This window comes from Myotis yumanensis, unplaced genomic scaffold (assembly GCF_028538775.1).
Source record: "Myotis yumanensis isolate MYYU_CA2020_CCGP unplaced genomic scaffold, mMyoYum1.0.hap1 SCAF_2, whole genome shotgun sequence".
NCBI classification, from domain to species: Eukaryota; Metazoa; Chordata; class Mammalia; order Chiroptera; family Vespertilionidae; genus Myotis; species Myotis yumanensis.
In genome coordinates this window covers 159842018-159866204 of record NW_027223753.1, presented here as the reverse complement: position 1 = coordinate 159866204, position 24187 = coordinate 159842018, and the positions used below count along the sequence as shown (strand labels likewise).

Genomic DNA, 24187 nt, shown 5'->3' with positions numbered 1-24187 from the left:
ACCAGGGTGCAGCTCCTGCTTTGAGTGTCTGCCCCTTGGTGGTCAGTGCACGTCATAGCGACAGGTCTTTGTGCTGTTTGGTCAATTTGCATATTAGCCTTTTATTCTGTAGGATGTTTGATTTGAAAATATTAGCAACTGATTCAAACTAGACCAAATAAAACATATCTGGAAGCCATGTTACGACCATGGGCTGCTGTTTTGCAACCTCTGTTACCCCTAAACATCTCGATATGATTTGTTGTTGTTTTTGTGTGCAAATATAATCAAAGACTAATCCTTCTCCTGAATACTTGCAGAGGATCCTGAGCCTTTAGGAAAGGAAACAGGGCCTGGGGTTGCACAGCAACAATGAAATTTGAAGGTTCAGGTCGATGTCATAGGACTCGCTCCCTTATTCACCCATTCAAAAAGGCTCAGCACTTTCTCTCTAATTTAGTTCATTGTATGTGTATAAATCTTAGCTCCCAGAGTAATTATGATTGACAGGAGGGGTTGTTCAAGAAGCATTTATTGACTAGAAATTACTTTAGTTATTCAGACCAACTAAATAGACCATGTTTTTTGCTCAGGTGGTTTAGTTGTCTGAATAGAATTTAGATTAGAATTGTTTGCTTTGGAAGAACTTAAAGGTAGTATCTAGATCCAGGAAAAAATTAAGAATGACCTAAAAATTCAAATGGCCCAATGATTCATGGACATCTCCTGGGTTGCTGGCCTCTAGTCATTTAATTCTTGCACTACCATAAAACTTTTCAAACATTTAATGTCATTTACTCTACTGAACTCTAAGGACTTGGAGGCAGGGATAATGGTCTCTTATTAAATGCCTCTTGTTCTTTCATAATGTAGAGTCCAGTGGCTCACCCATAGCTGATATTCAGCAAAATGTGAGCTGGTTGATAGACATTACGACTGAAGATGGTTTTAGGACTTCTGCTACCAACTCTCCTATTCCTGAGGTGGGGGGGGGGGGGGGGAGTGCTGAGTTTATTCTTACCACATCCTTCAGTTGCATTTCATCCGGACAATCTCCTATTTATAGGACCACAACTGTGCTTTTATATTATGTATTAAAATTTCTGTGTTCATATGGAAGGAAAGCCTATAGATTAAAGGAAGGTTAAGGGGAGAGACAAGATGGTGGCGGTACAGACAGACATGTCCTGTGCCTTGTCCCGGAGCAGATAGGGTGAGCAGCTGAAACGAGTAACATCCAGCCTGAATTGGCAGAGGAGATTCAGCTGGGAGACAGTTTGCAGCCAGGAAAGGCAGAGGACTCCCAGAGAAAGGTAAAGTCAAGGCTCTGGGAAGGATAATCGGCCAGACCTCTGAGCTCTAAGGATCAGAGGGAATCCACATGGCACTGGCTTGGGACAGGCACAGTGGAAAGAAGGTATGCAGAACTGCTGGTCAGCAGGGGATTCTAGATCTGGGTCCACAATCAGGAAAGGCTGAGGAGTGCTGGCAGGAGAGGAGTGCATAGAGGTGCAGCCTCTCCAGCCTCTCTGGCTTGTGCCTTTCTTCATTGAGCCTAGTTCATAGGACCTTTCGGATACGGACACTTACCCATGGCTGGAGTGTGGGAGAAGGTGCAGAATTGTGGAATCTGGGGAGAAAGGGGGATCCAGAAGAAGTGGCAGTAAGTTTGGTGCCAAGCCATGCCTGAGCCTGGGACCTCGGCAGCCATTTTGTCCTGAAGAGATAGCCCCTCCCTCCAGTATCCAGGCAACTAATACAGCCACACCCAGATTCCACCCTGATTGGTAAAAGGATTAAAAACAAAAAACAAAACCTAAATAGTCCTTAAGAGCACAAAGGGGCTGGACTAAAGAGAGACTTTCAGTCCCAGCAATCGGAACCTGAGAAACACTACAGTACAGAAGACTGGGATCTTAAGCCAGCCAAAGGAACACTTCACTTTTTCATTTTTATTTTATTTTATTTTACTATTACTTTGTTATATCTCTCTTTTTTTCTTTTTTCTTTGTTTTCCTGTTTTTGTTTGTTGCTTTATTTTCTATTTCTTTTTGCATTATTTTTCCATCACTCTATTTTATTTCATTTTTATTTGCTATTTTATACTATTTTTGAAATAAATTTTTTTGTAAATTTATTATTATTTCTCATTCTTTTTCCTCTTATTCACCCATTGCCTTTCTACTTCCTCTATACTGAACTGAGATCCTCCCCATATTCATCCAATTCTTAACCTTATCTTCTATATATAACTCAGCATCTACAGATTCTGCATCTACCCTCTTTGCTGGGGGTTTGGTGTTTGTATTTATTTTTTATTTTTTTGTATTTTTTTAATTTTTAATTTTTTTATTATTATGTTGTTTGTTTTGTTTTGTTTGTTTATCTATTGGTTCTGTGATGTTTTCCCCCATTTATATATATAATCTCCTTTTTTTCATTTTTCTTTTCTCTCTTATCTTTTTTGCTCTCTTCGATATCATTTATGCTCTCTTTTCTCACCCCTAATTCTCCTTTCTCAGGTAGTCACTTATAGTGGGGTTATTATTGTCATGAGTACATTCATGCTTTGGTCCTTTTGAGTTGTGTCTTGTCGAGGTGAATTTTATCCTGTCTGGCCAGGTGCTAGAGAGTGAGCCTCATAACCAGACACCTGGAGAGGAAACTCCATCCACAAACGGGTCAATAACACCCCAGACCCAACTACAGAGGCAGGAAGAAGGCGGCAGTGAGGGGGAGAGCATGAGTCAGTGAGGGACCAAAAGAAGAGTGTGTGGTCATGTGGGATGTGTGTGCGTATGTGAGTGAGGCACAGATAGATCCTGCAGGACCTTCGGGTTCAAGCTAAACAGATTTGCCTAACTAGGCAGACTCAGCTACTGTTGTAAGCAGTTCCAGGAGGCCGGCTCGTCCTCAGAAGCCTAGCGTTTTTAAGGGGAGAGCTGCTGTAACTGGGAGCCAGGTCTCACCCCCACCCAGGGTGCCCACAGATAACACCTGGGACTCTATAGATATCCTTGCTAGGGACCTGTTACCTCAGCTATGGTCCCACAGCCATTGAGTCTCCAGCCACCCTGGGCACAGGCCCCTGAGAGTTCTGAAGTGTGCTCCCCTCTGACCGGCCCAATGCCTTAGCCCAGGGCACTACAACCATGCAAGCAACAGACACGTGAGCAGCTCACTCCTGTCCAAGGAGCAGCAGCCCCGCAAGCAACCTGCCTCAGGCCTAAAAGCAGAAGCCTCAAGTGGCCTGCCCCTGTCCAAGGAGCAGCAGCTGTGTGAGTGACCCACTCCCTTGTCCAAGGAGCAGCAAACACATGAGCAGCCTTCCCTGTCTGAGGAGCAGCAGCCACACGAGCAGCCTGCCCATGATTGAGGAGCGGCAGCCCCACACAGCCCACCCCCATCTGAGGAGCAGCAGCTGCGCAGCTCACATGCTCCTCCCGTCTGAGGAGCAGTAACTGTGCGAGAAACCTGCCCCCATTCAAGGAGCAGGGGCTGCATGAGCAGCCTGCCCCCATATGAGGAGCAGCAGCGATGTGAGCAGCCCATACCTATATAAGGAACAGCATCACCGTGAGCAGCCCACTCCCATTCAAGGAGCAGCAGCCACAGGAGCAGACCACCCACATCCAAGGTGCGGCAGCCCTGCGCAGTCCACACTGGTCCGAGAAGCAGCAGACACACGCAGCTGGCACCTGTCCGACAAGCCATAGCTGGGTGAGAGGCCTGCCCCCATCTGAGGAGCAGCAGACACATGTGCAGCTCTCTCCCGCCTGAAGAGAAGCAGCCACGCAAGCAGCCCATCCCCCGTCTGAGGAGCAGCAGCCACGCAAGCAGACAGCTCCCATACGAGGAGCAGCATCCACATGTGCAGCTCACTCCAGCCCGAGGAGCAGCAGCAGCCAAAGCAGCTCGCCCCTGTCCAAGGAGCAGCAGCCACACAAGCAGACAAACCAACCACATATGAGGAGCGGCAGCCCTGCACAGCCCACACTGTTCCAAGGAACAGAAGCCACACTCAGTCTGCACCTGTCTGACAAGCAGCAGCTGGGTGAGCATCCTGCCCCCATCTGAGGAGCAGCAGCCACACAAGTAGTCCATACCCCATCTGAGGAGCAGCAGCTGCAAGAGCAGCCCAAACCCATACCAGAAGCAGTAGCCCTGTAAGCAACTTGCCCCTGTCCAAAGAGTGGCAGCCTCACGAGCAGCATGCCCCATCTGAGGAACAGCAGCAGCGTGCAGTCAGCCCCTATCCAAGGAGCAACAGCCACGTGAGCAGTCTGAGACCATCCAAGGAGCAGAAGCCACATGAACAGCTTGCTCCTGTCCAAGGAGCAGCAGCTGCACTCAGCCCACGCCCACCTAAAGAGCAGCAGCCTTTTGATCAGCCCACCCCTGTCTAAGGAAAAGCAGCTGTGCGAGCAGGCTCATCTACCAGCCAAAGGAGACACCACTGCTGTGAACAGCACCCACCAGAGGAGCCGGTGCCAACTGAAGAGCAGCCACTACCACGACCACTTGAGGAGCAACTGCAGCCCGAAGAACCAGTGCCACCCAAGGATGAGCCCCTGCATGACTGAACATCTAGATAAGTCAGTGAGACCAAAAATGGGTAGACAAAGAAATCCCCAAAGGAAAGAAAATGAGAAATCATCAGAAAAGCAGCTAAGTGAAACAGAGGCATGCAATATGTCAGAAAAAGAATTCAGAATAAGGGTCCTAGAATGCATAAACCAGATGGAGGAAAAAATCAACAACTTATGCAAGAATTAAGAAGAAATAGATGAAAAAATCAATAACTTATGTAAGAATCAAGAAGAAATAAAGAGTGAGAAAGCTGTGATAAAAAAACACCATGGAAAGTTTCAAAAGTAGACTAGGAGAAGCGGAGAACCGAGTTAGCAAGTTAGAAGACAGGGAAGCAAAACACACCCAAACTGAACTGCAATTGGAGAAAAAAATTAAAAGACAGGAGGAGAACCTAAGGGAGATATGGGACAACATGAAGCGAAGCAACAAACGAATAATAGGGTGCCAGAATAATAGGGAGAGAAACAAGGGTTAGAAAACCTATTTGAAGAAATAATGTCAGAAAACTTCCCTGAGGTGGGAAAGAAAAAAGTCACACAAGCACAGAGAGTCCCAAACAAGAAAAACCAAAAACGACCCACCATAATTACCATGGCAAATGTTCAGGACAAAGAGAGAATCTTAAAGGCTGCCAGAGAGAGACAGAAAGTTACCTATAAGGGATCTCCCATTAGATTATCAAATGATTTCTCAACAGAAACACATCAGGCCAGAAAACAATGGATGGAAATTTACTACGTGATGCAAAGCAAGGGACTGAATTCAGGAATACTCTATCCAGCAAGGCTATCATTCAAAATTGAAGGAGAAATAAGAAGCTTCACAGACAAAAAAAAAAAACGCTAAGGGATTTTATCACCACCAAGCCAGCAATGCAAGAAATGCTAAAAAGGACTGGTGTAAAAAGAAGAAATAAAAAAGCTAAGAAAGAAAACAGGCACAAAAATAAAAATGGCTACAAACAAGTACCTTTCAATAATAACTTTAAACGTAAACGGACAAATGCTCCAACCAAAAGACATTTAGTGGCTGAATGGATAAAAAAACATGACCCATATATTTTCTGTCTAAAAGGACCCACCTCAGAATAAGGGACTCAAACAGACTGAAAGTGAAGGGATGGAAAAATATCTTTCAGGCAAATGGAAATGAAAAAAAAAAAAACTAGGGTAGCATTACTTATATCAGACATAATAGACATCAAAGTGAAGGCCATAAGAAGAGATAAGGAAGGCCACTTCATAATACTAAAGGGATCGGTACAACAAGAGGATATAACCCTGATAAACATATATGACCCAATGCAGGAGCAACCAAATACATAAAAAAAAATTCCTGGATGATATCAAGGGAGAGATCGACAACAATACAATCATACTAGGGGACTTTAATACATCACTGACATCACTGGATAAATCCGCTAGACAAAAAATCAGCAAAGAAACAGAAATCCTAAATGACTCACTAGATCAGATGGACTTAATTGACATCTTCAGAACATTTCACCCCAAATCTGCGGAATATACATTCTTCTCAAGTGCACATGGGACATTTTCTAAAATAGACCACATATTGGGTCACAAACAAAGTCTTCCCAAATTCAAGAAGATTGAAATTATACCAAGCATCTTTTCAGACCACAATGGCATAATATTAGAAATAAACTACAATAAAAACAACCCAAAACACTCAAACAATGAGAAGCTAAATAGCATGTTATTAAATATTGATTGGGTTACCAATGAGATCAAAGAAGAAATTAAAAACATCCTGGAAACTAATGACAATGAAAACACAACAATCTAAAACCTACGGGATACAGTGAAAGCAGTCCTGAGAGGGAAGTATATAGTTCTACAGGCTACCTCAGAAAAAAAAAAAAAAAAAGGTAGTCAATCATCTAACTCTACAACTCAAAGAATTAGAAAGAGAGCAACAAGAAAACCCCAGAGTGAGCAGAAGAAAGGTGATAATAAAGATTAGAGCAGAAATAAATGACATAGAGACCAAAAAAAAAATACATAAAATCAATGAAACCAAGAGCTGGTTCTTTGAAAGGATAAACAAGATTGATGAACCTCTAGCCAGGCTCACCAAGAAGCAAAGAGAGAGGACCCAAATAAGCAAAATCAAAAATGATAGAGGCAAGATAACAACAGACCCCACAGAAATACAAATGATTGTTAAAAATAATATGAACAACTCTACTCCAACAAACTAGACAACCTGGAGGAAATGGACATATTCCTAGAAAAATACAACATTCCAAAACTCAATCAGGAAGAATCTAAAAATTTCAATAGGCCAATAACTATGAAAGAAATTGAAGCAGTCATCAAAAAGCTTCCAGCAAACAAGAGCCCAGGACCAGACGGCAACACAGGGGGGTTTTACCAAACATTCAAGGAAGAACTAAAACCTATCCTCCTCAGACTATTCAAAAAAATACAAGAGGAAGGAACACTTCCCAGCTCATTCTATGAAGACAACATCACCCTAATACCAAAACCAGATAAAGACAATACAATGAAAGAGAATTACAGGCCAATATTCCTCATGAACATAGATGCCAAAATCCTCAACAAAATCTTAGCAAATGGGATCCAGCCATACATCAGAAAGATCATACACCATGACCAAGTAGGATTTATCTCAGGGATGCAAGGATGGTACAATATCTGCAAATCAATAAACATAATACATCACATAAACAAATGGAGAGAAAAAAACTACATAGTCATATCAATTGATACAGAAAAAGCATTTGACAAGATCCAACACCAATTTTTGATTAAAAAAAAACAACTCTCAGCAAGGTGGGGATAGAAGGATCATACCTCAACATAATAAAAGCCATATATGACAAACCCACAGCCAACATCATACTCAATGGGCAAAAACTAAAACCATTTCCCTTAATAACAGGAACAAGACAGGGATGCCCACTCTCACCACTCCTGATCAACATAGTACTGGAAGTATTAGCCATTGCGATTAGACAAGAAGAAATAAAAGGCATCCAAATTGGAAATGTAAAAGTAAAACTGTCCTTATTCGCAGATGACATGATATTGTACATAAAAAACCCTAAAGACTCATCAAAATATTATTAGACTTAATAAATGTATTTGTCAATGTAGCAGGATACAAAATTAACACCAAGAAATCTATGACATTTCTATACACCAATAGTGAACTTACAGAAAGAGAGACTGAAAAAGCAATCCCATTATGATCACACCAAAAAAATTAAGATACCTAAGAATATACTTACCTAAAGAGGTAAAAGACCTCTACTCAAAAAACTATAGGACGTTGAAAAAAGAGATCGAGGAAGATATAAACAGATGGAAGAACATACCATGTTCATGGATTGGTAAAAACAACATCGTTAAAATGTCCATACTACCCAAAGCAATCTATAAATTCAATGCACTTTCCATTAAAATAACAAGGGCATATTTCACAGACCTAGAACGAACTCTCCAAAAAATTCATCTGGAAAAAAAAAAGACCCCGAATAGCTGCAGGGATCCTGAGAAAGAAGAGCAAAGTAGGTGGGATCTCAATACCAGATATCAAGCTGTGTTACAAAGCCACTGTTCTCAAAACTGCCTGGTACTGGCACAAGAACAGACATATAGATCAGTGGAATAGAACAGAGAACCCATAAATTGACCCAAACCAATATGCTCAATTAATATTTGACAAAGGAGGCAAGAATATACAATGGAGTCAAGCAGTCTCTTCAATAAATGGTGTTGAGAAAATTGGACAGAGACATGCAAAAAAATGAAACTAGACCACCAACTTTGACCATACACAAAAATAAACTCAAAATGGATAAAGGACTTAAATGTAAGAGGAGAAACCATAAAAATACTAGAAGAATCCAAAGGCAACAAAATCTCAGACATATGCCGAAGCAATTTCTTCACCTATACAGCTCCTAGGGCATTGGAAACTAAAGAGAAAATGAATAAATGGGACTACATCAAAATAAAAAGCTTCTGCACAGCAAAAGAAACCATCAACAAAACAACAAGAAAGCCCACTGCATGGGAGAACATATTTGCCAATGTTATCACAGATAAGGGTTTAATCTCCAACATTCATAGGGAACTCATACAACTTAACAAAAAGAAGATAAACAATTCAATCAATAAATGGGCAAAGGACCTAAATAGACACTTTTCAAAAGAGGACATTCAGAAAGCCAAGAGACATATGAAAACATGCTCAAAGTCACTAATCATCCAAGAGATGCAAATCAAAACAACAATAAGATATCATCTCACACTTGTCAGAATGGCAATCATCAACAAACAACAAGTGCTGGCGAGGATGCGGAGAAAAGGGAACACTCGTGCATTGCTGGTGGGAATGCAGACTGGTGCAACCACTATGAAGAACAGTATGGAGTTTCCTCAAAAAGTTAAAAATGGATCTCCCATTTGACTCAGTGATCCTACTTCTAGGAACATATCCCAAGAAAGCAGAAACACCAATCAGAAAGAATATATGCACCCATATGTTCATAGCAGCACAATTCACCATAGCTAAGATTTGGAATCAACCTAAGTGCCTATCAGCAGATGAGTGGATTAGAAAACGGTGGTACATCTACACGATGGAATACTATGCTGCTGTAAAAAAGAAGGAACTCTTACCATTTGCAACGGCATGGATGGAACTGGAGAGCATTATGCTAAGTGAAATAAGCCAGTCAATGAAGGAAAAATACCACATGATCTCACTCACTCATGGATAATAAAGACCATTATAAACTTATGAACAAAAATAGATACAGAGGCAGAGCTGCCTTGAACAGACTGTCAAACTACAGTGGGAAAGCCGGGGAGGGATGAGGGGCGGGGGAGGGGGGTAAGAGATCAACCAAAGGGCTTGTATACATGCATATAAGCATAACCAATGGACACAAGACACTGGGGGCATGGGAGGCTGGGGGAATGTCAAGCAGGGTGGGGGCGGGGGGGAGGAGACGTATGTAATACTCTTTGTAAAACTTTAAGCAATAAAACAAAATTAAAAAAATAAAATAAAAGAAGGTTAAGGGACATGTCAACTCCATTGCAAAATAGGGGCCTTATTTGGATTCTGATTCAAATAAACAAGCTGTAAAAACAAAACATTTATGAAACAGTTAGAAATTTGAACATTGACTTGATAATTGATGAAACAAAGGAATGACTGTCAATTTAATTTATGTGTGAAATAGTATTGTGGTGTTGTTACTTTTTTTAAGTGAAGGGAAACCTTTTTTAAAAAAAAATTACATTTTTATTGACTTGAGAGAGAGTAATTGAAACATCGTTGAGAGAAAACATTGATTGGCTGCCTCCTACATGCCTCCTAACAGAGATCGAGCCTGCAACCCAGGCATGTGTGCTGACTGGGAATCAAACTTGCAACCTCTTGGTGCATGGAACACTGCTCAACCAATTGAGCCACACCAGCCAGGGCCATGGTATTGTTACTTTTTAAATTTCAATGTCTAAAATAAATACTGACTTGTTTATGGGTAAAATTATATCTGGGATTTGCTTCAAAATAATATGGGGCCCTGGCAGAGTGGCTTAGTTGGATGGAGTGTCTTCCCATACACCAGAAGGTTGTGGGTTGGGCACATACTTAGGTTTCAGGTTCGATTCCCAGTAGATGTGTGTGCAATGTTTCTCTCTCACAGTGATGTCTCTCACTCTCTTTCTTCCTTCCTCTTTCTCTAAAAACAAAGTCAATAAAAACATATTCTCAGTTGAGGATAATAAATGGAGATAGAGATAAAACATATTAGCCATAGGTTGATAATTATGAAGGTGAGTGATGGCTATAAGGGAGTTTATTATACTATTTTGTTTATGTTTGTACGTGTTTGAAATTTTCCTAAATAAGAAGCTAAATTTTTTTCTATATCCATAATGTCGCTTGAAAATTCCCATGCTTCAACTAGCCTACAGTGCTCTTTTACTTTCCTGCATGGGAAATACATGGAAGAAACAACCCATTAAACCAAGAAGGCACTGGATACCATTAGGGCTCAGTTGACAAAATAACCAGAAATGAGTGAAGCTGTACCTGAATATTTTCGTGATCATTTGGGTGCAGCAGAAAGCAAACCTCTTGTAAAGCTGTTGGTTCATTGTTGCTACTAAATTTGAACACTTCCGAAGTGATCAATTCAGCAAAAACAGTCTTAGGAAACCCCAAAATGCCTGTTCCTATGGCTGGAAACGCAATTGAGTCTAAGGACAAGTTCTCAGTCATTTCCAAACATTTTCTGATTATGTCTTGCATGATCTGAAAAGTACAAAGCACATTCTTATACATTTTTTTGCCTAGAAATGGGAGATAGGACCAAAATAAGAGAATTTAACAACTTTGTGATCTTTGTCTACTCCTTTCTGCTTTCAACAAAAGGCAGGCTAAGGTCAGTCAGAAGGGGAAAGAAAAATACAGGAAAAGGAAAAGAGAATGTAAGAAACTCTTCAAAAAGATTCACATGCACTCAGCAATGAAGGAAAAAATCTAACCAACTACTGGTCTAATCCTTCTTGCTCTTCCATTCTTCATGCCCTCACCTTGCCTCCTCACTAAAGATGTACTATCTTCACCCAGCTGCGTGTCTCAGTGGTTGAGCATCAACCTATAAACCAGTAGGTCATGGTTTGATTCCTGGTCAAGGCACATGCCTGGGTTGCAGGCTCAATCCCCTGTAGGAAGTCATGCAGGAGGCATCCGATCAATGATTCTCTCTCAACATTGATGTTTCTATCTCTTTCCCCATCTCCCTTCCTCTCTGAAATCAATTTTTTTTAAAAGATGTGCTATCTTCAATAACTCTTCCCTATCTTCAATAAATAGTCTTCGGGAGCAGTCAGCTACACTAAAAGAAAGGGCCATAATGATGGAACCTGCCAAGAATGTGAAGTAATTACAGAAAAGAAACAGTCAGAGTGCAATCTACATTTTATTGAAAAAAGAACAAAGAGGTACCCAATTTCCCAGAGAATTTAAAACCAGACCCCACCTTGTGTGAAGATGTGTCGCCATTGTTCCAGTTCGGAGCCACCACGTGAAGCACTTGGTTGCATTGCAGATTACAACCAGTGGTTTGAAGAATTGTGCCCACGTCAACAGCTATCCCTTGTCCAGCTGCATTCAATTCCTTCTGGAGATTTGGCCCAGCTTTTGCCAAAAGGGCCCGAGAAAGGGGCCCACTATTAAGGTTGAGATCCCGAGGAATGGAATTGACAACAACCCTAAACACAAAACCCTAAACACAAAACCAAAAATTGGTTTCAAATTCTAACAAAAAACATTCATCAAGGATTACTGTATTTGAGCCATTGGACTTGGCACAATGAGAACAACTAAAGATGACTATTTTCAGAGACAAATACCACCCAAGACAATGTGATTAGATACTTATTTAAGTTATACTCCAGGACAAAAGAGAGCTATCAAAAAGTGGGATCACTGAAGGAGTCTAGAGCAGTGGTCAGCAAACTCATTAGTCAACAGAGCCAAATATCAACAGTACAATGGTTGAAATTTCTTTTGAGAGCAAAATTTTTTAAACTTAAACTATATTGGTAGGTACATTGTTATTAACTTAGTTAGGGTACTCCTAAGCTGGCCTTTGCTAAACACGTCCTCAATCTGATTGAGGTACGTTCACTGAGGTCAACCCCTTCCAACTCTCCCATCACACTCGTCTTGTATACTTGTGTCTTGTATACTTGTTTCAGATAGACGAGTGTGGATGGGAGAGTTGGAAGGGGTCGACCTCAGCGAATGTACCTCCAAACAATGTACCTTCCCCACGCTGCGTATCCTGCAGCCCACCACCTGCGCCGCGTCTCCCGTTGCCCGACCAACCGACACCCCCCACTTCTTCTAATGCCACCTCTTCAAAATAGACTTGCCCAGGCCGAAAACCGACTTCTGCACATGGGCCACAAAGTTTCAATCGCACTGTACGTGTGCACCCGCACGTGGTATTTTGTGGAAGAGCCACACTCAAGGGGCCAAAGAGCCGCATGTGGCTAGCGAGCTGTGCACGGTTTGCGGACCATCGGTGGCCAGTGAGGACACCATGAGTGATGATAGGCTCTTTGGGAATAGTTGAAGCAGGCAGGAGGAGACGGGGAAATCATTCAGAAGGTGGAACACATGCATGGTGGGTGTGAGCTGTTGAGCTGATAGACAGCTTCTACAGAAAAATGGTGCAAACCAGGCTGGCAATGTTACCGTGGGGGTAGACTGCAGAGGACTTCAAGTGCCAGGCCATCTGGACTTCCCGACAGACAGTGAGAAGCCATGGAGGCTTTTTCAACAGAAAAGTTAATGTGAACAGATTAATCAGCTAGAGTAAGACACCAAGAGAAGAGAGGAGAAGGAATGTGACTAAGTCATTTTCAAAGCTGTCCTGCATGGGTCACGGACAAGCAACACATGGCAGGTACTGTGGCATCAGAACTCAAACATCTATGGGAGAAAAAGGAATGGAAGAAATCGCTTACTATTTAGTGTTCAAGATGGGCAAGGAATGGAACATTCCAATTACTGACTTGGGGTCAAAAGAGTTTCTTGTTTATATATTTGGGTTTTTTTTATGAGAAATAAAATCATGTGATATTTTTGAAATAGTCCCTGAATAAATTCCAATCATGCTTCTACCATTTGTTAGCTGTGAGTGTTGGGCAAATTACTTAGGACCTCTAAGTCTCATTTCTTCATCTCTTTGAGAAGAATAATAATCCTGGAATCTACCTCATGGCATTGAATAAGAAAATGCAAGCCAAGCACTTAGCATAGTGCCTGGCACATACTAAGTCATCATTGTTAGCAATTCTTCTTGTAATTATCATTTAAGCTTATTATATAAGGAAGATGACGCACAGAATGGGAAAAAATATTTGCAAATCATAATCTGGTAAGGGACCTATATGCAAAATACATAAAGTACTCTTAAAATTCAGCAAAAAAAAGATAACCCAAATGCCCTAGCTGGTTTGGCTCAGTGAATAGAGCGTCAGCCTGCAAACTGAAGGGTACCAGGTTCCATTCCATTCAAAGGCACATGCCCGGGTTGCAGGCTCCATCCTCAGTAGAGGGCATGCAGGAGGCAGCAGATCAAGGATTCTCTCTCATCATTGATGTTTCTCTCTCTCCCACTCCATTCCTGTCTGAAATCAATGAAAATATATTTTTAAAAAGATAACCCAATTTAAAAGTGAACAAAGGATCTGAGTAGATACTTCTCCAAAGAAGATTGGCAAATGGCCTTCCCTAAGAATCTCTTCCCCAGGCCTGCCCACAATCCTCAAAGGAAGGAAGGAACATCTGGCACAGCAGGGGCTTCCAGGGCTATTTCCATTAGCTAGAGCCCTGTTGAAGAGGTTGTTAAATATGTTTTAAAAAAACACATGACCCCCCTGGCAGACCTACAATAACTGTCCCCACATAGTACTCAGACCACTTCCAGGTGCAGTTTCCACTTTCCTTCCCACAGCTTCTTACTGGTGCTGGGTGCTGATTGGCCCTCAACTCAGGCCTCCAGGCTCAACCTGCTTCAATTCCACTGACAAGATTCCTGTTTGCTGTCCCCACTATACACTCTAATTTTTCTATTTCTCCTATCAGTAAATTTGATAGGAAATTAACCTCAGATTTGCCAAAATATGACAGGTATGAAGGTCCTGAAAAGTATAGAGAAGCTTGTAATTGTAAGCCATTATTGTGGATTTTCACATTTACTGCGAACCTGGTGATCTGAATACACTTCCAGGTCCCACACATAACTGGCTACTCTCTATCAGTAAATGCTGTCGTGACGTAGCCCAATTTTCTAAGGAAACCTGTTTCCAGGTCACCATGGAAAACATGGGATTCTCTTCCTTAATTCTCCCTTGATCCTAATATTCCCTTGGCAACAGACTCCCTGGAGTTGCAGCACCCAGTGGGTGTTCTGTAAAAGGGACACTCACCATAGCATTCTGCACGTCTCCTTCCATCAACAGGATACTCAGACCACCTGGGCACAGCAGCATTTCTCTGTTTCCATCAGTGTTTCTTGGACCCGGCTGGACTCCTGCTGGTACACTGGGCAGGGAAGCAGTATCAGGCTTGTTGTTTTTAAATACAGTTTTCACAGTTTCAGCAAAGGCCTCAACACTCTTCTCAGCAAAATGCACAAGGTAAACCTCTTTCAAGGTGCATCCAGCCCAGTTATACTGGAAGGTTTCCTTGATGGCCAAAACAATGGTCTCCACACACTGAGATAAGGGAAAGCCACCGTCTCCAGAACTAATGGCAGGGACGGCTATGGATTGGTACTGGCACTTATCAGCCAAATGGAGACTTTTCTTCACGGCATTCTTTAACTGCAACACACACCCCAGAACATCACTGCTGTTCCACTTGGGTCCTACTGCATGGATCACCTGGTGGTATGGGAGCTTTCCTGCTTTCGAGACGGTGGCATGGCCAACTGCGATCTTACCCTTTTCCTTCACTATCCGGTCACAGTCTGCTTGGAGCTCAGGGCCAGCTGCCTTTGAAAGAGCAGCAGCCAGGCCCCCACTGAGATGGAGGTCCTCATTTGCAGCATTCACCACCACTTCAACAGGAAACCGTGTCAAGTCGCCTTGCTGTACAATCAGCGAGACTCCAGGGGCCAATTCTGTCCGACAGGAGCACGTCTGCCTATCACTGCCACCTCCCTCCTTCTTTTCTTCATTCTGCAGTAGTTCCACAAAACAACCAAATGACTGTACCTCATGTTTATAATACCATGATTTATCCCGGAAGGACTGGATGGCTCCTGGCTTATCAATACTGATGCTTTTAACACAAACTGAATCCCTGGCTTGCTTAAGGATGTTCATTCCCTCTAGGACTTCAGCCTTTGGGCCAGTTAGTATAATGCCTTTTGGTTTGTTCCTAGCATTGAAATCTACGTGGACATTTAACTTGTTCATCTTTATCTTTTGGCAGAATAGCTTCATCTCTGCCTTTAAATAATCAATAACTAAGGGAGGCATTACTTCAAGGAATCTCTCTATTTTCATGTTTTTTTCCACAAAGTCAGAAAGAAAGTGGTAGATGTCATTTACTTCTCTCACGCAGCCTGCAATAATGACCTCAGCTGTGGTTCCTGAAGTTAACTCATTAATCGTTACAGTCTTTGAGGAGGAATTATGTTTCTTTGGAAAATCCTTAGTGATGGTTTTCCATGTCTTGCTGTTAAGAAATTCCCGGTCCTTAATGTCTATGCGCTTATAACTTAAGGCACTGACCATTTGCTTCTCAGCTTCTAAGAGGACTTCAGAAGAACAGCCAGTTAAGAAAACAGTTGTGCCCTCTAGCTCATAAACTGCAAGAATTTTCTGTGCTATCAAAAGAGACTTGGAGAGTTCTGAACAGTCGACCTGTTGCAAAAACTGCAAAACCTCCGGGGGGAGCTGAATGCTTTTCTGAACCATGGTGTACACCTTTTCCTGGACTTCACACTTTGCTTTATACACATCTACACTGTGTCCTTTAAAGCACATGTGTTGGGTGGCTCTGTCATAAAAAATCTCCATCTCTGGGTACTCCTTGCGGAGACGCTCCTGCACTCCGCTGTGGCACAAAAGAGAATACTTTCTTGGAGAAATGGCCACTTTCTCCTTCAGACTTTGCTCTTCTCTTTTAATTTTTTGAGTGGCGTTTTCTATTAATTCCTTGATTTGTGGCTCAATGTTTTGTACATCCTCTGATTTCCCCACTAAGGTTACAATTCCCATACCTGTATCAAACTCAATCAAAATTCTTTCATCTTCTAAGTAATTCTTCATGACTTCGCACACTACTGGGTCCACTTTAAATGGGGTAACTTTAAATCTAGACCTGATGCCAAAGAAGGCTGTGGAAGCATCTTTCTTCCAGTTCTTGATTCTTTTTCTTCCTTGATTGACTAAGGTGGCTGCAGGGCTGATGGTAACTTCACCATTGAGTGGGGACCATGTTAGCTCAGAGTGAGAACGTCTCACTTCTTCATTTATCTCCTCAATCAGATGATTCCTCTTGTGTAAGAACTTCCATAAAGAAAGATCCAAAGATTCTTTAAATGGTGCTGGAAGCTTGATCAGAGGCTTCTCCTTTCCATACAAAGCTGTGCCCAAGGAGGTATAATATGGGAACACGGAGAGCAGCATATTATTGAGGTCAAGCTTCTTGGTCATGATGGTGTCTAACACTTAAAAGGAAAGAAATAAAGTAAAGTAATCCCAGGGTAATAGGTTTCAAATGAAAACAAACAAACAAAACATTCCTATTGTGGGGGTGGGGGACAATCCTAGTGTTTGTAGAACTTTGATGTTACAACATAGTATTAAAAGGGCAGCTTTACTCTCAAAGTGCTCAAATATGAACTGATATGTATTAACACTGCACAGGTATCCCTTGTGAAATGGAGTATTTATTTTCTGGCCAAGATCACTGTATGGTGAAATTCTGTTATGTAAATTCCATTTTCCGTTTTTGTGATACACTGATATATCACTACCAGGTTTAGAAATAGATGTGACTTTGGTCACAAGTGTGGGGATATTGTTTGTGCCAGTGAAAAGAATATTTTGGTGCTTAAAGCCAACCTTGTCTAAGAATCATGCCATGTGCTGTTTCTTGTGCCTCTCACAATCTTAGGCTTCATAGATGACTTAGATTCCATTATTATTTCTAAGGGAAGGTGCATAATAATAATTATCATAGCTTACTGAGTGTCAGACACTATTCTAAGTGCTTTACATATATTTAATTAATTTAATCCTCATGACAACCCTTGAGATAGACACACTATTATTATCATCACTATTTGCAAATGATAAAACTCAGGCTAGCCCTAGCTGGTTTTTCTCAGTGGAGAGAGCATTGGCCTGTGGACTGAAGGGTCCCAGTTCGAATCTGGTCAAGGGCACATGCCCGGGTTGTGGGCTCATTCCACTGTGGGGTGTGCAAGAGGCAGCCATTCAATGATTCTCTCTCATCATTGATGTTTCTATCTCTCTCTCTCCCTCCCTTCCTCTCTGAAATCAATAAAAATATATAAAAATAAAATTAAAATCTAAAAAAAAACCTCAGGCTAGTAAAAACTAGATCACTCGAATAGGATCATGCAGACTGTAAATGTCTGAGCTAAGATTCAAATCAGTGTCTGTGTGAAACCAAAGCCCACACTCTTGCCCTTCTACCAGGGGTTCCAAATCAAGGTCATCCTCAAAGTCATCAGAGCACATCCCAGAGACTGATTCAGCAAGTCCTGCACCTCCCCCATCCCTGCTATAATCAGTCTCTTGCCACTTTTACTGGGATAGTTGCTAGGATGGTATATGGGCATGTCTGTGTGTGGGTGGGTGGATACTCTTCTCCCCAAACTCATTTTGTGGTAGTTATTAGACAGGTACACGGAGTCTAAGAAGGAAGGGAATTAGAATGAATTTCAGTAACAACTTGGATTAAAATAGTATCCTGTGGAAAGATGTTAAAAATAACTTCACTTGTGATGATTGGATCCTAGGCCTTGAGCCAGACATAATGCAAAGAACATGGCCTTCAGAGATCCAGACACATAGCCTCAACTTCCCCATGTGGCCCCGTACACACTGCAAGCCTGGGCAGTACCAGTGACCACTAACACTGACTGAGCACCCACCATGTGCCAAGCACTTTGCAGATATACTTTCATTTAATCCTCATAATGTTCCTGTGAGGTAAGTAATAGCAGGAACTCTGTTTTACACATGAGAAAACATAGGATTTGGTGGTTTAGTAACTTGTCCAAGATCACAAAGCTAGTAAGAACCAAAGCCAGATTTGAACATGGATCTATCTGATCTGAAAACCATCAAAGTTCTCCTAAATTTATCACCCCATTTCCTCTTCTGTAAAGAAAGAATAACTAAATCTAACCATGCAGGTTATTATGGGGATTCAGTGAGATACTATGGCAGAAAACAACTAAAAATCTCCCATGCAATAGGTGTTTCATAAGGGTTCCCTTCCTGAAGATTTTGTGAATCAGATTTTGGGAACGGCACCAAATAATTTCAGAGTGAAGTGCCTAACATTCATCTCAAATAATCTACATATAAAACAATACTGCTAAATAAATTCTGTTCTTAACCCATCTTCATTGACAGTTTGCCTCATTATTGGTAACCCACCGCAAGTGGTGAAATATCCCACAAGAAAAATAAATGTTATAGGTGAACAGGAAATTGGGAAAAAATGGAGAACTTAAAATCATTGATTATGGGCCCAGACTGCCAAGGTTCTGATCCTTTTTCTGTCACTCACTAGCTGCAGAACCTTGGTCAAGTGATTTGATCTTTCTGTACCTCAGTTTCTTCATTTGTAAAATAAGGATTACAATAATAGCAAAGCCTGTAAAGCAATGTCTATAAATCCACTTTGTAGCACTCTGCAGAGCTCTGCAAATGTCCAGAGTGAGAAAGGGAAAGTCAGTGTATCTTAGAACCCGGAAAACAGGGAATGAGAAAGGTTAGGAAGGAGGCAAGACCACCATAGTCAAAGATGGTACAAAGATGTCAAGTGAAATGAACCTTTCAGAGGATCCTACTGTTCACAGGTGCTGCTCGGGTATAAAATAAACCTCAAATAAATACTTCCTATTAATAATGTTACCCATGTATCTAGGCATTCTGAACATACACCAACTGCCTCATGCCCTCAAGATGTTCAAAACCCCCAAAGTTGTCAACTCCCAACATTGGTTGGGAGCTAAGTTCTAGAGTAGACAGCTTTATGTAGCTCTATGTTTGCCCAAGGAATACTACATCTTTCATTCTATTTAAAGCTAAACCATACATTCTTCCCATTTTCTCCAACTTATAAAAGCTGAAGGAGGTTCTTACAAGCACCCCATAAAGCAATTTATCTTAAGTGGGTGGCATATCACATGATCCTATCTCTTGCTCCCCCATTTAATACCAAACAGCATGTTTCTTCTTTCCCTGAGAAGTCAGGTTCCCTAATTCCTCAGCCTTGACCTCTGAACATGAATGGAATCTCCTAGCTGACTTTGCAAGTGTCCCAGAGAACTGGCAATTTATGTCTGCAAAACCCTCAGGCGTACTCCTGGAGGTTCAGCTGGGAAGGTTTCGCAAGGTCACTGCATCCACTGATCATGTGAAATCGCCCCTGTTAACTTCTGAATGATGACCCTGACAGGTGAAAGGGAAAGTAGTGATACTTTCTAGGAGCATGAGTATTTTTTTACCTAAACTTGTTGAAATTAACTTCAGAATTTCTGCCAAGTGTACAGCTAAAAAACACAGAAAATCTCTTTTTTAACACAGTATTTCCAGGATTCTAATAGTTATATATTTTTCAGGTGTACAAAATCAGGCTAATAGACATTACCTTTTCTGTCAAAAAATTCTATCAGAGCTGAACTCTCTTCAGGAAAACATTCAATACTGACAACTCTTCCTCCTCCATTTTGAGGATTTTCAAATAAACATTTCAAATTATAGGCGTCAACACCAGGTGGCAGGTTTTCAACCCTGATTGTTTTTGTCATTTCCAGAAGTCTTGGAGAAAGCTGAAGTTGTGTCACTGAATGGTGCATGGCACAATCTTCAACAAATTTCATGGCATCTGCAAACCAAAATTAACCAATCACAAAATTATATCTTTATATTATACAAAAAACTGTCTGAATTAATAGAGATAAATAGGGGAGTTAAGCACTCAAATTTTAATTCCTAAATGTGAATTTACTTGCCTAAAATTCCCAATCTCTGAATAATGATGCATCTATGAATGTCTTACCAGAATTACTACCGTCGAGTTGTGTACCTATCTCTTCTCACAGCCTGGTCCAACCCTCCTTGATATAATCACCTGAGTACTCTCTACTATTCAAATCTCCTCACTTCACCGCTTTCTCAAGTCTTTCAATGGCTCCCCATTACCTGCAGGCATGAGTTCACACTCCTGAGCTAGGTGAAATATGTCCTTTGCTATTTGACTCCAAACTAATTTCTAAATATCACCTCTGGTTATTCCAAGCCATTCACTTTATTTTCATACTGCCACAAAAACTAGTCATTATTTTGAAAATCATTCTAATTTGCCTTTGTTTATATGGTTTCCTGTGCTTGAAATGCCCTCCTCCAATTTTTTATCTTGGTCCTATTGCGCCTTCAGGACTCATCCCAATTATTTCTTTCAAATAAATAAGTATTGATGCTGGGCCCACAATGTGTCAGGCACTGTGCTAGGAGCTGGGGAGAGAGAGTGATGAATAGAACAAGTTCTTGAACATTCACCTCCTAGGAGGTAGGAAGTCTTGAAAGCAAACGAGTGGTCTATTGTGGTATCAAATGAGGCTGGAGGACTAACATTGGCACTCAGACAAGGATTCCCTCACCAAACTGAGTTTTGAAGGATGAAGAAGAGTTTACCAGATAGATAATGGAGGAAGCATTTCAGTCAGAGGGAAAGGCAGTGGCATGAAAATAGTATATTGGGGACCTGATAGCCTGGTACTGCTGAGATTCTAAGCTTCATAGAAGGACAGAGGCAGGGCAAAGCCAAGCTGCCTTGTTTGGGTCCCCTTTCCTCCCATTCCCCACAGCCTGCTGTTCTCAGCCAAGGGAGGCAACTTCTCCTCTTGATCTTCACTGTTCATTTGTGTTTTGGTTTCCACCCTGCACCACAGGAGTTCCTTCAAAGCAGGGACCAAGAATTATTCATCTTGGCAACATCAAAATCTCTTACTACTACCACGGCACCTAGACATGTGCACATAGTAGGCACTGAAAATTTTTGCTCAATAAAAAAAGCAAGTGCATCTAGTTCTACCTTTATGAGAAATAATCATAAACTTGAAAGTAGAATAGCTCCCTTTTTGTGTCCTTACCTTGTCCTTACCAGGAAGGATGTGAAGAGCTTTTCAAACATTATTTATTTAATTCTCACAGAAACTGAAGAAGGCAGGTATTCTTATCCCCATTTTATAGGTGAAGAAAGCAGAGCACACAGAGGATAGTAACTTGGCCAACCTCAGATAATTAGTTAAATATTGAAGCTAGAATTTTGACTACATGACCTTGCTCTTTTTTTTTTAATCCTCACCCGAGATATGTTTTTGTTGATTTGAGAGCGAGAAGGGAGAGAGTGAGAGAAACATCAATGTGAGAGAAAAACATCAACATCAAATCCAGAACCTTTTGGTGCATGGAATAACATTCCAAACAAGTGAGCCACCTAGCCAGGGCATGACCTGTGCTCTTAATTAACCATTCCACTGCCACAGCTATGGAATAGTGAGGACTTGGAATTGGAAAATGTCCCCGTTTTTCTGGAGATGGCTCTTCCAACTCACAGACTCCTCCCACTGACCTCAACGAGCACTCATTTTCTACATCACATGCACTTACTCTCCCTGCATATGTGGATGACTATGAAAATACTGAGAAGATATATGGTAAAGGGGATGACAGAATAGGCTGTATAGAGGTATGCTGATAGGGTTCAAATCCAGTACTTCATTTATTAGCATCTCTGCACCTCTGTCTCCTCAGGTATAAAATGAGAAATAATAATCTTCTCAAAAGGTTGTTGAAAGGAACAAATCAATTAATACACATAAAGAGCCTTCCATAGTACCTGACCTATAGTAATTTGATTGTTTGCTAGTATTATAATTATTACTTCAAGTCCAGTTTGGTAACACATATCAATATTTACTTCTCTCAATGAGGTAACATGTGTAAACACTGACTCCTGTGTTCAGACTCACTTTAAGATACTTGGATATCATTTTTTAAAAATATATATTTTATTGATTTTTTTTACAGAGAGAAAGGGAGAGGGATAGAGAGTTAGAAACATCAATGAGAGAGAAACATCAATCAGCTGCCTGTTGCACACTCCCTACTGGGGATGTGCCCGCAACCAAGGTACAAGCCCTTGACCTGAATCGAACCTGGGACCCTTCAGTCTGCAGGCCAATGCTCTATCCACTAAGCCAAACCGGTTAGGGCAGATACTTGGATATCACTTAGATTTTTATTTGGGTGTGTCTTCTTCCTCTCTCTCTCTCTCTCTCTCTCTCTCTCTCTCTCTGTCTGTCTCTCTCGTACACACACACACACACACACACACACACACACACAAAACTCATACAATAAATTTAATTCATTAAACATGCCATAATTTGGATTCACAACAAAATTGCTTCCCTTTCAAATAAAAAAGGATCTATATTAACTTGGCATCCTCTCTTACCAGCTACTAGCAAGAGTCAAACTTTCAGAGACATTCCATTAGCTGGGTATCCCAAATCCCAAAAGTGTTGTGCAAAGAAGACTGAACATGAAGGGTCACTTCATCTTACCTATGTATTTTCGAAAGGTAACTATACCAACATCAAAATCTCGTATTATTTCCACTTGAAAATCATCACTGGACAGGCCACTTATGTTCTCCACCAACAAGGTTAGCATCATGTCTGTCACATTTGCTTTGAGATTTTCAAATGCAACCAAAGAGGGAATATTTTCATATTGCTTTGGGATATCTTCCATTTTTTCTGATCTTTTGTTGAGAGAGATTTGTGTATCTTCTGACGCATCTGATTTTAGGGATACAAAAGAGGTCAAGATGTTATATTTATCTACCATGATTTTAGCGAAGTAAATTATCATAAGACACTGTCTTCTTTCCTTCCCAACCTCTAGCTAACTAAAATAAAAACAGATCTTAGAAGGCTTTTAGCTTAAATGAATTACAATTATGATGTTCAATTTTAATACACCTTTTTCTACTGGTATATACTTCTATCACAGCACCTTAGTATAATTATTGAAATGAGTTTCCTCAAAGGCAAGGAACATGTTTACACATCCTGGTATTGCTAGAATATGGTATATACTTGAGGCTCAATGAGTATCTGTTGAATTGGAGACTTAGTGTTTGGACCACTGGAGGAAAGCAAGAATATCTGATGATGCCAAACACGAGCATGATCTAACACTTTATGCTCTGAAAAGCAGTAACTTCCCATCACTGAAGAGAAAAAAAGATGCTTGCACTGAGTGACTAGGGGATACACAGAGAAAGTAAAACGCCCTAGAGAGCTATATGTGTACATCAAACTCAGTGAATAGCAATCACTCCAGACAGCTTGTTCCTCCCCATTGTTGAGCATAAGTGAGTTACACATATGCATAAGGTCAGTCTCACTCTATGCTTTACCCAGTGCATTGAAGCATGATGGGTACAAATAGGACCTTTAGACATTATTTGAGCAACTATTCAGTTGGAGCCCTTGTTATGTTGAAGGTACTGGATGTGTGGAGAGGGTGCATACAAAAAAACATTATATAAGGAACTTATTTTTCTAATGGAGGTATTCAAAAAAAATTAGAAGAGAAACTGACATTTGTAAATGTTTATTACAGCAGAGTAAAATGTCATGTGCTTATCAAATCCATTTTGTTTTCTTTCTAGAAAATATTACCCAGACTTCCTACAGTGAAATTCCTATAGTAGAGTTCGTGTGGCTAATGGAATATGGGAA

The 24187-nt window shown here is 41.1% G+C and overlaps 1 protein-coding gene across 1 annotated transcript in view; it reads right to left on the bottom strand.

The window, feature by feature from the left end:
* The window catches only part of LOC139003908 (protein mono-ADP-ribosyltransferase PARP14-like), a 61394-nt gene that overhangs the window by 28325 nt on the left and 8882 nt on the right, over positions 1-24187 (bottom strand). The window contains exons 4-8 of the mRNA XM_070406339.1: positions 23003-23239; positions 20020-20256; positions 14577-16834; positions 11621-11866; positions 10669-10890 (exon numbers count right to left, since the gene is read on the bottom strand). Coding sequence (XP_070262440.1) covers positions 10669-10890; positions 11621-11866; positions 14577-16834; positions 20020-20256; positions 23003-23239 — 3200 coding nt within the window. The remainder of the gene's footprint in view (positions 1-10668; positions 10891-11620; positions 11867-14576; positions 16835-20019; positions 20257-23002; positions 23240-24187) is intronic.